The sequence below is a fragment of the Micropterus salmoides genome, unplaced genomic scaffold (assembly GCF_014851395.1).
Source record: "Micropterus salmoides isolate LMB-PRFRI ecotype aquatic unplaced genomic scaffold, ASM1485139v1 Ms_hic_scaffold_3, whole genome shotgun sequence".
NCBI lineage: Eukaryota > Metazoa > Chordata > Actinopteri > Centrarchiformes > Centrarchidae > Micropterus > Micropterus salmoides.
The window spans coordinates 40,230,045-40,244,288 of NW_024042261.1; the positions used below are offsets into that span (position 1 = coordinate 40,230,045).

The 14,244-nt window shown below is 40.6% G+C and overlaps 2 protein-coding genes across 10 annotated transcripts in view; one reads left to right on the forward strand and one right to left on the reverse strand.

The window, feature by feature from the left end:
• rnaset2l (ribonuclease T2, like) overlaps positions 1 to 3,983 on the reverse strand; it is a 25,473-nt gene extending 21,490 nt beyond the window's left edge. For 2 of the 9 annotated variants that reach the window (XM_038692946.1, XM_038692945.1), the window contains exon 1: positions 223 to 3,982. The gene's annotated coding sequence lies outside the window, so the exon portion shown is untranslated. Of the gene's footprint in view, positions 1 to 222 lie in introns of all 9 variants that reach the window. The other 7 variants (XM_038692950.1, XM_038692949.1, XM_038692943.1 and 4 more) reach the window with 5 other exon arrangements.
• Positions 1 to 9,046, forward strand: part of LOC119882732 (cytochrome c oxidase subunit 7A2, mitochondrial) — a 9,829-nt gene extending 783 nt beyond the window's left edge. Inside the window, exons 2-4 of the mRNA XM_038692952.1 lie at positions 4,261 to 4,347; positions 5,445 to 5,529; positions 8,823 to 9,046. Of these exons, the coding sequence (XP_038548880.1) occupies positions 4,261 to 4,347; positions 5,445 to 5,529; positions 8,823 to 8,881 (231 nt within the window). The 3' untranslated portion in view covers positions 8,882 to 9,046. The remainder of the gene's footprint in view (positions 1 to 4,260; positions 4,348 to 5,444; positions 5,530 to 8,822) is intronic.
• Positions 9,047 to 14,244: the final 5,198 nt, after the last annotated feature.

Genomic DNA, 14,244 nt, shown 5'->3' on the forward strand with positions numbered 1-14,244 from the left:
TAATAACCCAGTAATACATAATCATGTAGCACGCCATTGTGCAGACTGAGTACTTTTACTCACTTAGGTAATGAATGCAGGACTTCTACTAGTAATGGAGTACTTTTACTTTGTTGTATTGATACTTTTAGTGAAAGAAGAAGTTCTACTACCACTGTTACCACATCCTCCTTTCAGAGAGATAAAAACAAACATACAGAGATGAAATTAACGTCCACTTACTGGCTTATTCCGGCGCTTTCCACTGTTTCACAGGGTCTTCATCAGCAGATGAAGTTTGCTCAGTTGTCACTGGACGGCAGGTGTTCAAACTGTCTGTCATTCTGAGCAATTTTAGGACTGAACAAGTTCAATGGACATTCATTTAATGAACATGAAGAATAGAATAAACGATATATAAATAGAATAAGAAGTTTTTACTACTCTAGTGAGAAGTGAGCAGACCTCCAGCTATTAAATGCTCACACGCTGAGAGATATTTAACCTGTGGCAGGACTTCTTGAACCTGACACTCTGCGATATCATTTTTTCAACTTTCTGAACACGACAACTAACCCCCCCTTCATCGTGACTGGTCAGATGTGCGTGGCTAAGTCTAAAGTCAGTGTTGTTGAGTGCCACACTACGGATGTCTGAAAGTCTGCGCAGCTATCCCCACGTTTAGACAATGGCGCGTCTCCCTTCTCCAACAGCTATGAACACTTCATATCCAGTATGATCACATCAAGACAATGTCATGACAACCTTGTTTACACTTAGAGCTCAGACAGCATGTGTGACTAATCTTCTGTGCCATTTGCATTCTGAGGAAAAACCTAATTACTGCCTTTACGGGAAACATTTTAGAGAGTAAAAGTTACTTGATTTAAGATCGTACTTTCACAGCAGAGAACAGATTTTGCCACACAACCACACATTCCCAAAGGAAACATGGGGATACGACAGCTCATACTGTTCCACAAAATCTTTGTGTCCATAATATCTGCAAGTGTCCACGCTGTCCAAACTGTCTCGGTTTGGCCTCAGTTGTTTATATAGACTAGAGGATCTTTCATCGGGGCAACTTCATGGCAGCGACGGAAAACCGCCTGACTGCAAACAGACTCCACCGTGGAAATGACTGCTGGCTGTTTGGCACAGTTTACCCCTGTAACACACAGAGAAGTGAGCGGGCTCTCTCTCCCCTCTCTGTCTCCTGATTGGCTGAAGTGTCAGGTTCAGACGATTGGCTGTCAGTTGTGTCAGCCATGCCTGCAGCTGCCCGACGTGACCTTGGCAGATGGTTAAAAAGTAGCTTTCTTTAGAAGACAGACTTAAGTGTTTCATTCCAAAATAAAATCTAGGAAAGTTACGCTTCCAGACACGCAGCGCCTGGAGGTTAGTTTGCACAAAAGCAGCTCAGGCTGAGAGCAATTACAAATGTTCATCCACAGTCAGCTCCCACACGAGCTCGCCAGTCATTTAGAAGTTGATCAGTTCCATGTATCTGCTCTAATTCCAGATGTTTGGTCCTGTATGTGCTGGATCTGGGTGGTCAGGTTTTCATAGTAACTATCTGGGTTTTGGTCAGAGAGTCATTTCTTGTCTTCGGGACATTTCTTTGCAAAACTGTCTTAACATTTGCTCTTTGCTTTGGCAGCAGAAACTTGGTTTCTTAATTTGATTTGTTAATCACATGGAAAAAATGCAGCCCTGCATCCTTTACTTGTATATTTTCAATAGTAGTATTTGCTCAATGTACTGCATTAAAACATACAGTGTAGGACTTTAAATACCAGAGACTAAAATTTACATCCTGAGTCCAGCGTGTAATCAGATTCAGGCAATAAAGTCACTGTTGACTTTTTCATTATTTAACCAAGACCACCATCTTGCCTGAACCGTAACCACATGCAGCGAGTGTTTAAACAGAACCATACGTGGTAATTGGACTTTATTTATACAGCGCTTTTGCGGTCTCCTGACCACTCAACCATGAAACCCACCTATTATGCTTTGAAGCAAATGTTGCAGTTAAATAAATCATTTCTTCATCGTGTTGCTCAAAAACAGCTCAGTTAGCATCATGTTTCTCTCAAAGTCTGTTTGCTGCTGCTAATTAGTAGAACATCACTAGTCCACTCAACATGTTGAAAATGCCGACCGTATTCAAAAATACTAGTTTCAATGTGTAATTATAATTATTTATAATTTATAGCCTCAGTCGTTATACTTTGGTATTAGTCTGTAAAGATCTCTGTCGCCCCAAATGTGATGAAAACAGGAAAACATGACGAACTGGTCAAAAATATGACAAGATAATGAAAATATGACAAAAACATGATGAAAATATAACAAAAATATAAAGAAAAGATGACAAAAATATGATGAAAACACTATAAAAACATGTAGACGTGATAAAAACATGATGAATATATGATAGAAATATGGCAAGTGAGCATACGGGTTCACTTTAAATCACTAACAGACCCTGTTCAAACATCAGGCCTGCTGATTCACACTGGTAATCTGAGCAAACAAGAACCTGGATTGTGTGTGGGAGTATTTTAACAATGCAGTCATTGTTTTCCAAATATGAAAATAATGGTTCCAAAACCATAAAAATGTGCACTAATCCCACACAAACGGTTTAGAAAAGAGGTTTTGGTCTTCTTCAAACGCTGCAATCGGTCATGGCGAGAATATAAAGATGAATATAATATAATATTACAAAGAGTACAGTCTGGGCCTGATATACTGATTGTAAATGCTGCTGGTTGTAAAGGAGGCCGAGAGTCAGGGTTCAGACTGACCGCAGCTTGGCTCCCAGTGGTGAAGTCTTGTGTAATGGAAAAAAGGAACAGAGAAAGAGAGTCACTTTTAAATCAGGACATTAACTAAGGTTACAGAAATAACAAATATACAGTTTCAGTTTCCCAACAGACAGAGTGAGGCTACACCTGGTCTGAGAGACGTCAGCTCCCAGCAGCCTCGTGGGCCTGGAAACAGAAATGACACACTTTCCCTTCCCCTTTCACCCAACAAGTCTGTCACTATCACAACTAGCAGTATCACAAGTTCCATCATTAAACAATTGTAGAATCACAGATTCAAGAATTAACAGACTTTAAAAAAGGAAAATCTTGAGTTTTATGGGAGCCTAAACTTGCATTTTCATTATTTTAAAGCATCCTGCAACTACAAAAACAAAAGTGGTGAATATGTACTTGTAAGAATACTTTTGCAAGAAAATTGACACACGGAAAGAGGTGGAAAAAATGAAAAGCATGGAAAACATCGTGTTCGAGTTGAAGTAATGTTTGAAACACAATGGGATAAACGGCTGTGCTATTTAAAGCAAAAAATGTAATCATGGAGACAATGGATTCGTGTAGAAGTACATACGGTGGTGGAAGAAGTAAAAGTACTACATACAAAAGCTTAATTAATTAAAATTATGTATATAAAAAATAGTTTATACATATATTCTAGGTTCATTACACGTTGTAAAATATTTCAAGCTTTTTTTGTTGTAATCTTGATGATCAATCAAAACTCTAGCATCTCAAAATGTATTTACATTTCTCTACTCCTGAGCCTTTAATCTCAGTCTGGTTCAGTGAAGTTTAAATGAACTTTTCTTGAGATGCACTTTTTTTGTCACATATACGAACAATGTTAGTGAAATTCAGTAGTGGTTACCTAAGGTTGAGCGTAAAGGCCGTTGAAAGATAAAAAAAATGCATAAATAAATGTAATATAAAGTATAAATAAAATGTTGTATATTTATTTAATTCATAGCAGCCTGTTCCATGGCCTGCCTGTCATTAAGGCAAATAAAGTTACAGTATGCAGAAGTTTCAGGGGAATGATTGCAGCCACATGCATGACGACATGTTTATGCCAGAAGGATTTCAGCCATTCCCTGGAAAACACCTACAGAGCAAGATGAGATATTTGCTCATAAATTCAAGTGTAGCAGCAGATGAGGAGGAGGAGGAGGAGGAGGAAGAAGAGGTAGAAGCAGATGAGGAGGAGGAAGAGGAGGAAGAAGAGGTAGCAGCAGATGAGGAGGAGGAGGAGGAGGAGGACGAAGAGGAGGAGGAGGAGGAGGAGTTGCAAACTGTCCTAGAAAAACCCTCCCTCCTCTGCTCTCTCCAGTATCGGTCATCTGTCAGATCAGCAGAGAGAGGCTCAGTTAAAATCTCCACTGCAGGCAAATCTCTTAAACACGACACTGAACTTTCTGTAAAATATCTTCCCATTTCTCTGCGTTTCCAGAAAGTTCCAGTTCTGTTTGGCCGGGCCTTCAGCAGCTCTGCCAGACAGCTGAAGAACAAAGTCCCCGAGGCCCAGAAGTTTTTCCAGGTAAACAAGCAGTAGAGAACAGAAAAGGAAGAAAAGTCAGGATGTCACACAAATCAACACACTGCAAAAAGTCAGCTCTCAAAAATGTGAAAAAATAGCATTAAAATGGGGGAAATATTACTTAAAATAAGCAAAATTATCTGCCAACAGAACAAGAATATTTCACTTGCTACATAAAGCCAAAAATACTTGAAACAAGTGAACTTCTCTCACATAAAAGCCGCCTGGTAAGAAGAAATATCTTGTTATTTTGCCTTCAGATAATTAATCTTACTAAGATTTTAGTTTTCGCAGTGCAGGATTCATCCTCTGCGGACAACGAATATCAAACACAACACCTCTCAGATTCTTTGCATCCCACAGCTCAGTGTCAGAAACCCTTTTGTGGAGTTTGGCGGTGATTTTTCCACATCAACAGAAAGGCTTAGAGGCGAGAAAAAGGTCTTACAGACTATTATTAATCTACAACCCCTCGGCCAACTTCCACTGAAAACACCCTGTGACACGGAGCCCTGACCGCCGAAAGCGTCTGGTTGTTTAAGCTAAAGGAACGACAGCAGGGAAAGGGACATTACGGTACAGACAGCAGAGTGATCGACTGAAGCCTCACTGCAGAACGTGAAACGTGAGACATGTTCGTGTGTCTGTGGCTAAATGTAGCCACAGTAAATCCACCTGTACACAGAATACGTCGTATAAGAGAGACGGGGTATGGTAACACCAATTCCACCAATTAGAGATAAGAGAGTCAGGTGATGCACGGTGGGTCTGGAAACAGGTTCATTCAGAATATGTAGAGAGAAAAACAGTTTTGAGGTAAGAATCAGTATCGGGGCAGGTTGTAACAAGGGAACACAATGCATTTGACATCAACTCACGATGTTCTTGTAGTGAACAGATGTGGGTACTTTGTTTAAAAGTCTAGCTAAAAAATTCAGTGAGTCATAGTTGCTGAAGCAAAAAGTGTTGCAAACACACCCGGTCTCCCCTAATCACATCACCAAACCTCTGGTGAGCCCACTGTGTTGAGTGATACTAGCTTCCATGCTGACAAATTAGCATACTCTGCTCTCCCCATGTGGTTTGCACTGCTTTAGGAGGACAACGGGTTGCCAGTCCACATCAAGGGAGGAACCGGGGACGTCCTGCTCTACCGGGCGACCATGACACTCACTTTAGCAGGTAACATGAACTGACTTTTCAGGATCAGATTCGCCAGCGTGGTCTGAAAAGTTGCAACAGTAAGAAATGTTGGCAGATTCCTGAATACTTAAGGATCTCTTCTTCAAACAGGCGTGGGTGGTTTGGCTGGATGAACTCTTTCTACTTTTGAAATGACGCTTTTCATTGGAACATTCAGCTTTCAACAGCTTATCTGACTGAAACAGCAATTAATGTCAATTCCATCTTTCTCCGTTCAGGGACTCTTTACTCAACACAACCAATAAAAACAGAAACACATATAATAACCATTTGGTAGATGTCATCATTATAAAGTTGCAATGAGGTAAAGAAAATCTAAGAGTCCAACAACTTTCTGTTAAAATGTGTCAGCTTGTGTGAGAATCAAACAGCATATCTGTTTGATTTGGCCTTTTTTATGAGTGGTCCTCACTTTATGGCCAAGATCTTTCAAGCTGGTGCCAAATGTCCTTTGACAATGTTTAATAATATTTCCCTTTTGTTACCTACCCTGAGGTTGGCAAAGCAACTAATAATTGCAAAAGCTTAAAGTGACTCGACAAAAGATGAATAAAACATTTTCATAAGCGACCTGTCAGCGTTCTTAATCGGCTTTTTGCAGATGGAGTTAGTTTTGGCAATGAAAGTCATCCAGCAGGGCGCTTTTGGTCCAGGCGGCCCACAACAATCAGTCGGACATTCCTCACCAACACACCATCCTTGCAGTTCTTTCAAATATACTGTAAGACTTTCCCAAAACAAAGCTGAGTAGTAAGTGCCGTGGATGAGTTTAACAGTGCAAGTGGATCAGTGTGAGTACACTGAGGAACTATGCTACATAAACCATGTGACATAGCTCACGCTGTGCTATTGGACAGTGAGTGATCAGCGGCATTTATGACAGCATTGCGATTATATTATCATCATTGACCTAACTGAGGTAATCATCATCGTTGTGATTATGGTTTGCACATCTCTACCCGAGGGCATCGCTTTACTGAGAAGTGGTGGGGGAATTTAAGGGCTCAGATTAGGGGTGTGACGAAACCCTACCAGACGTGATGATGCACAATATTGGGGCCACGGGAACAAGACAAGAAGAGATGTTAGGAAATATGTGATTTGGAGGAAGGGGTGGGGTCTGGGTTTGGCTCCTCCCCCAAAAGATTTTTAGCTTTAATCACTTAGTTTTCTGCCTTCTGGAGACATTTTCAGCACCAATTTATGGTGGAAATATCTTTATTTATAAAAAAGGAAACAAAATTCAGGTGGCCGGTGACAAATCAGAATATAAAAAAGCATTTTCATTTGTTAGTTAACATTTCTTGTTGCTATTTTTTAGAACATTTTTAACAAATGCTGTGGGACATCTCCCCACCACTTTTTGAAAACGTTTGCTAAAAGTAAATAGCAAATAAAAATTCTATGAGAAAGGTTTACTTGCACAACAGGAAAACATCATTTAAATATAGAAGAAACAGATCTGCCATGTCCAAAAAAACCAATTATATTCAATAATATTTTTATTATATAATGAATTGTGTTTCCCTTCATATAAATGTCCACCATAAATTGATGCAGAAAATCAAGAGTCTAATGCTCAAAATCGAATTGCCAATTTCGTCGATGAATATTTCTTCTAAATAGCATTAGAGAATCTTGTTGTCTTGTTCTCGAGACTCCAATATTTCTCATGTTTCGCGGCCTAAGTGTGTCGTCACACCCCTCATATGAGCCTTTAAAATGTTCCCACCACTTTTCAACACAAAGTGTCGCCCTTGTTATAACCTACCGGCCCCAGAGGTGCGTCGGCCCCCCGAGCATTTGCCCGGTATGCCAGACTACCAGTCAGGGACGTGCACAGGGGGGTTGCTCTGGTTGCCCGGGCAACTGCCCGTTTGCCTTTCCTGACTCAAGTTGCCCTTCCGAGAAAAAAAAATAAAATAAAAAAATAATCGCGATCGCAAAGCCTCATTCACTTCCATTCAGCAGGGGAAGAGCAAACTCTGTTTAAGTGGCTGCACTGCTGCAGCGCTGCCTGCACGTCAGTCGATTCTGTTCCCTACCGGAATTCCTGTTTCCTTCCTTTATGCAATCATACTACAACAAATCATGCGTAGTTTTGCCCAGTTACCATACGTGATACGTACCAACAGAAGTGAATACGAGCTAGAAGCGCAACTGAATGTACGGGAAGCCAAAAGGTTAAAAAAGGATTGTATTTTTTTCCGAAATCTAAGCGTTTTTTTATTTAATATTTTATTAGAAGCGAGTTTTCCCCATCTGTCAATTCAATCTAGATTATTTATTTTCAAATAAAAAAAAAAAGGAAAAAAATAAAAAATAATAATGATTAAAAAAAACAATAAACAATAATATAAGGAACTCTTTTTCTCATATGTATTTTGGTGACATTTATATTGTTAATACATTTTGGATACTGTGTTTAGTGCCTTTTTTCAGGTCAGAGCAACTGCCCTTCAAAATTCCTGTGCACGTCCCTGTTACCAGTCCATCCCTGCCATCCAGGATGGTGCATAAATACCTGTATTGCTTTGCTGGCTCCAAAGCGTGTGCATGACGGCGAAAGTCAATTAGCATCTCTTTTGTCTTAGAGACACTCAGTTGTGAGTGTGAGTCGTTGCTGCTTTCAAAACTTGATTATGAACCTTGACCTAAACATTCTCCAGTCATTAGTGTAGAGCACAAACAATTTCAAGGCACCCCTGGGGAGATCCGGTTTTCACTCCGTATCAGTCCTCTTCAAAACCTTTTATAAATAATGAAGTAAGAGCAACGCGGGGCCAAAATCATTCAAAGCCTTTCGATGATGGAACCTCGGCCAACGCAACAGCAATGGATTCTTTCTGTGACATGGAAACTTTATACTGTTATAAGACAATTGGAAAATAAATGTAAAAATGCCACACAAGATCAGAGCACAGCTTCAAAGCAGTCAGGCCCTTGACTTTTCCTCACACCCGTCTGCTCCAGATGCACATTTCATCAATCTTAATCAAGCAAAACTGGTGTAACTTCTCTTCCAGGATGGAGTCAGACATATCAGGCTCAAACAAGCCTTTTTTCTTGTCCTCATAATTGCAGTTCTTCATTTCATCCTCCACCTCGTCCACCACGGTTTTCTTTTTTCCCCATTTTCACCACCTTCTGAGCGTCTCTTTGTTGGTGAAAAAGGAAAACCCGAACTTCTTCTGATGATAAAAGTAAATTCAAAATAAATGAATAATTATTGAGAAGTGAAAGTGAAATGTGTGGGTTTGTTTTCTCTACAGGAACCTGCTACTCTCTGTACTGGCTGCTCATTGCTTCGATGCCTCAGAGGAAAGGATAGAGAAGAAACGACCCCGGGCTCGGCCTTTGGCACGGAGAATGACGCTCGCCTCCGTCTAACGCTTACGTTTATTGTGTACGATTCCACTTGATTTTATCACAAGCCGTCCTACTTTCATCATGGCAACGATGAATATGTATAAAGTTTAAAAGATGTTTAATTTGATGCCTGCAGAGTTTCATTTGTGTGTTTCTGGTTTGTGACGACAGAACTTGAATGAAGAGGCAAGATTATTGGTACTCAACCAAACAAAGTTAATTATCTTTTTGTTATGATGGTTTTTCCACTGAAGAGACGGAGAAGGATGGAAAGAGTTACGTCACTCAATAAAAGTAGAATTATGTGTAAAGAGGCGCTTATAGAACAAAATAGGTCAGTTAAACATACTCAGAGTAAACGTTACCACGTTGAAGATGATATAAATGATAGCACCATTTTCAACGTATACACTAGTGGAACAAGATCACCATCCACCAAGATTTCAGAATCAAAGGTGGGTTCTTAAACTAATCTGTATCCATGTTGTCCTCCATGAGCCTTCAAGGCCCAAAACTCAAAGATCTTCAACCAGAGTGAAGAGGCGGAGGAGGTAGCTGAGTGAAATGAGCCGATATATTTCTGTGAAATGTAAGCCAGCAGAGTCTCTACAAGAAGGGAAACATTTAAGTCCTGACCTCCGTCCTTCAAAGAGCAGGAACGAAAACAAACTGAGAAAACAAAAAGCAGGAATAGAACAAATCCCACGATGACAACAAAAGGCAAATGTGGCTCCAAGAGAAATCACAACTGTTTCCCATTAAAATAGAATGAAGTGGAGTTTGGGGGGTGCAAATGAACGTTCCTCATCTTCTCCAGATGTTACCACCACTGGCTGCCGCAGAAAGAGGAAATATTACAGGAAATATTTAGCAATGGCTCCACCTAGTGGTTATAAAAGTTATTGCACCACTACTGCCGTCTTTCTTTGACTGCTATCTCCAGGGTGAAATAAAAAAGATTAAACAATAGCTTTACATTCATGTTTATCGCACGCAAAATGTGCGCAGGGGAAACTTCTGCATAAAAGCCTGTCGGGCCTTCAGGTGTCAGTATGTGAAAGTTCTTGTCGGACAGTCGAACAGCCTCTGAAACTCTCAGGTGTCGGAATTAATTGGGCTGAGATCGAAGATTTTCGTACCTTTGCAATGTTCCAGTTTATCAAGCGCGGACCACACAGACAAAATTTCATGTTAATCAAATCAGTAGGTGGCGCTACGACCATGAGTCCGAGCTGACAATTCCTTCAAGGGCTGGGAGTGTTGTTAAACGTGAAGTTTGGGCAGATTGGATAATTAATGCTGAAGGCCACGGGCACACAAATGTGAAGCTGATCAAAGTGCTTCTGCAGTATAGAGCTTGTGAATGGTTTAAAATGGCCTAAATTTGCACTTCCAAATCAAAATGGGTGATTTTCTCTTGGATTAGGGTTCAAGAAGCTTTCTTATGTTTATTACATCCATCGTCAGCCGCTTATCCTGCGTACAGGGGGGCTGGAGCCAATCCCAGCTGACATCCGGAGAGAACCCACGCGGACACGGGGAGAACATGCAAACTCCACACAGAAAGGTCTGACCGTGCCGCCCTAGGTCTGCCACAAAAATGTCGAACATTTAGGTGGAACTTTACGTTGAAAATTTAAGGGGCGCACAAAATTAGAAGTGAGGTCAATCTTCAATCTGGATGATGAGTAGTTTTGATGGAGGGGTTGAGAGGACTGGGATGAAGGGGGGGTTGTTTAGGGTTTGGTGGCCGGAGCTGCTAGGAACACGGGGGTTAAGATTCAGGGTGGGGGTTCATCTCGAAAAACAGCTTTCTTATCAACCTCCTGTGGTAGAAAAAGAACAATCTCTCTGGCGGAATTATGAATTTTAGCACGTATGTCTTTGGACGGTGGGAGGAAACCCATGCAAACTCCACACAGAAAGGCCGGGGCTGACCGAGGTCTGGACCAAGCACCTTCTTGCTGTGAGGCCACAGAGCTGCCCATTGGACGAGGTGAGAAACAGGGTTTGTAAAGACTGAGAAACAGGAGAGGAAGGGTTAGACAGACTTATATACGTACAGTATGTGCAGGTAATTGGATTAGAGAGGCACAGGTGGATAAAATGAGTGAAGGTGGTTGGATTAGAGAGAGAGGGGCGTTGTCCTGTTCCTGAACTTTAGTTAAACAACTTCATGTGTCGAGTGTGGAGCTGAAGTTGCTTCATCTCGTTGGTTTGCATTAAAAATGGATCCTCAACCAGAACAGGTGAGACCCAACGGATCTTTGTTGTTCAGACTATACACAGGACAAGAGGACACAATTGAAATTGCAATGAAATTATGTGGAACTCAAGAAGGAAATGAAAAATAAGACATGAACTGACAGAATAAAAAAAAATCAGAAGCAGAATGAGCTTTATTGCCAAGCAGTGTTTTACACATACGAGGAATATCCTGTGGTGATGAGGTGCTACACGCAGACAGACATACAGCTGCCATAAATAAATGTAGAAATATATAAATATGGAATAAACAATGCAACTTATATAAGAATAATAAAAAGAATAGAGAAAAATAATACAACATTTGCAGAGAAAGAATAATGTGGCAGATATTTACATGTGCATTATTTTCAGGTTGGTGTTGTGAAGCGGAAGAGAGAACTGTCAACATAAATATATAAATTGACAATATAAAAATATAGAACAACAACCATTAACAATTAACAACAAATATGTGCGACGTGGCAGGTTTGTCCATGATGTGATATTTACATGTGCAGAGACGATTGTATTATTTTAAGGGGGGAGTGTCAGTGGGGGACCCGGGTCTTGTTGATGAGGCTGCAGACGGAAAGAAACTATTTTTGTGGCGAGAGGTTTTGGTCCTGATGGATCGCAGCCTCCTGCCAGAGGGGAGAGTTTGAAACAGTTTGTGTCCGTGGTGGGAGGAGTCAGCTGCAATCTTTCCTGCTCGCCTCAGAGTCCTGGAGGCGTACAGGTCCACAAGAGAAGGAAGTTTGCAGCCAATCACCTTCTCTGCAGAGCGAATGATGCGCTGCAGCCTGCCCTTGTCCCTGGCAGTGGCAGCAGCGAACCAGATGGAAATAAGTCAATACATAGTATAATTTTTACTTTTTATGTTTTAAAACAGCTGACAGCAAGAGATAATCCAGTGTCACTGATGGATTTATATATTTATGTTGAAATCAAACATCATAATCACCTGGGGTCTCATTTAGAAAAATCTGCGGAGCATCCACACTAAATGTGTGTGTATGTACAAATGAGGAAAATATTCAGATTTGTAGAAATTTGCGTTGTGACACACACACGGCTGGCGATGAGACCACAGGTGAACCAGGAATAACCCAAGGCTTCCCAGAGGAAAGGAAACATCTTTCTCCAAGACACAAGAGCTAAATTTAACATCAAAATAAGACTGTTAGCATTTTCTCATACTTCTTCATTTCAGCTTCTGACAAAAAGCCTCAGTCTCACCCTTCATCGTCTGCAGGAATGTTGAGTCGGTTAGACAGTCCGTAAAACACAAACACATGGTTTAAAATCAGTGGGGGGGAAGCTGGATTGTGAAATGGAATCTAAACATTCAGTGGACACAGATCATGAAACACAAGACACAGAACTTTGTCCTGTTTCTAATCATGTGAAGGAAACTGCTGATGGACAAGGCAAAAGAAACCTCACTCTGATGCGGGACATGAGTTTAAAGTTATTTAATATTTGTTTTCATTGTAATTGCATAGATGTGGGAACTAGTTACATTCAATTTCTCACAAAGACATGTTGTTGTAGGCGGACCGCTCCAACCTTTACATTCATTTTAACATTTCTCAACAAGCAGGTTTAACAATGCATCAAATTCTCCAACAAAAGTAAAATTTGGCTGGAGACAGACTTCTTGTCTTACTGCTGTGACACATTTTAACAGCAACAGTTTAAACGCAGCTGCAATGAATTGTCATTGGCTGTTTATTCTTTTCTCAGCTCCAACCTGCTGGTGCTGAGCTGCATCTAGTGGCAGATCAAGTGACACAGCGTGAGACTGTCTTTTCATTTCTGCCTGCTTCCAATACAATTTTCACACACAAAGACTAATGTACAAGCAGGGCTGGACTGGCCCTGGCATTTTTAGCCCATCGGTCGGACATCCTTCACCAACACACCATGCTTCCATGTAACATGTGTACCTACTGTAAAGTCCCCCAAACCAGCTGAGTAGTATGTGCATGTGTTGAAAAGTGGTGGCAACATTTAAGGGCTCATATTAGGGGTGTGACGAAACAATTTGCCAACGAGACGTGACATAGCACAAGATTGAGGTCATGAGAACAAGACAAGAGCATATTTAAATACTCTTAAAAAATATATATCTATTGATGAAATATAAGATTGGGGGTTTTATAAGATTTATAGCATTAAACACTTAATTTCCTGCTTTCTTGAGACATTTTCTGCATCAATTGATGGTGGAAATGTTTGTTTTTTTTAAATAGAGGGAATATAAAAATATAATAGAATATAAGCAGTAGTAGCTTTTTTTTTTTTTAAGATTATTTCTGGACAACACAGATGTTTCTTCTATATTTACATTGCATTGTAGGTTTTCTTATTGTGCAAATAAACCTGTTTTATTGCATTCATTTTGTTAATTAACATTTGGGTTTTTTTAGAACATTTTTAACAAATGCTTTCAAAAAGTGATAAACATCTGCCATTTTAAACAGGTTGAGCTTCTCCAAGCTTACCACTTCACCTCCACCCCTGTGTACAGTTAAATGTACAGACATTAACATTCCCCAGAAGATGAATCCTACTGACTTTGGAGAATCTTTTGGTTACTTTTCTCTAGCTATACCATGAGGATGTTTTTATTTTTTAAAGCGGTGGTATTCTGCTCATCAGGTTCAACATGTTACATGGTTATATTTTTGTCCTACTGCACATTGCTGCAGCTCCTCTTTTCAGCCTGTGTTGAAGGCTTCGTTTTAGCTGTGGAGTGATGCATCTTGTCTCTAAATGATCTTTGTTGGGAGTTGCACATGCTCAGTTCCTAGTTAAGGACTACTAGCCAATCAGAAGCAGAGTAGGGCGGGTCAGCGAGAAGCCGGTAAACAGCTCGGGTTCAGCCGTACGTGTTGCCAACCGGCTCGGCAACACGGACTGGAGCGAGAGTTTCAGAGCGGTGAGTTATTAATCTGTATCCATAAAGTTTTAACTGAGCTCTGTCTCTACATCACAGGAACAACTTTACGTCCACTGACTGCCTGGAGGGTAGCTAGTGTTTGGAAGGGAGAGGAGAGCTGTGTGCTGCAGCTCGCT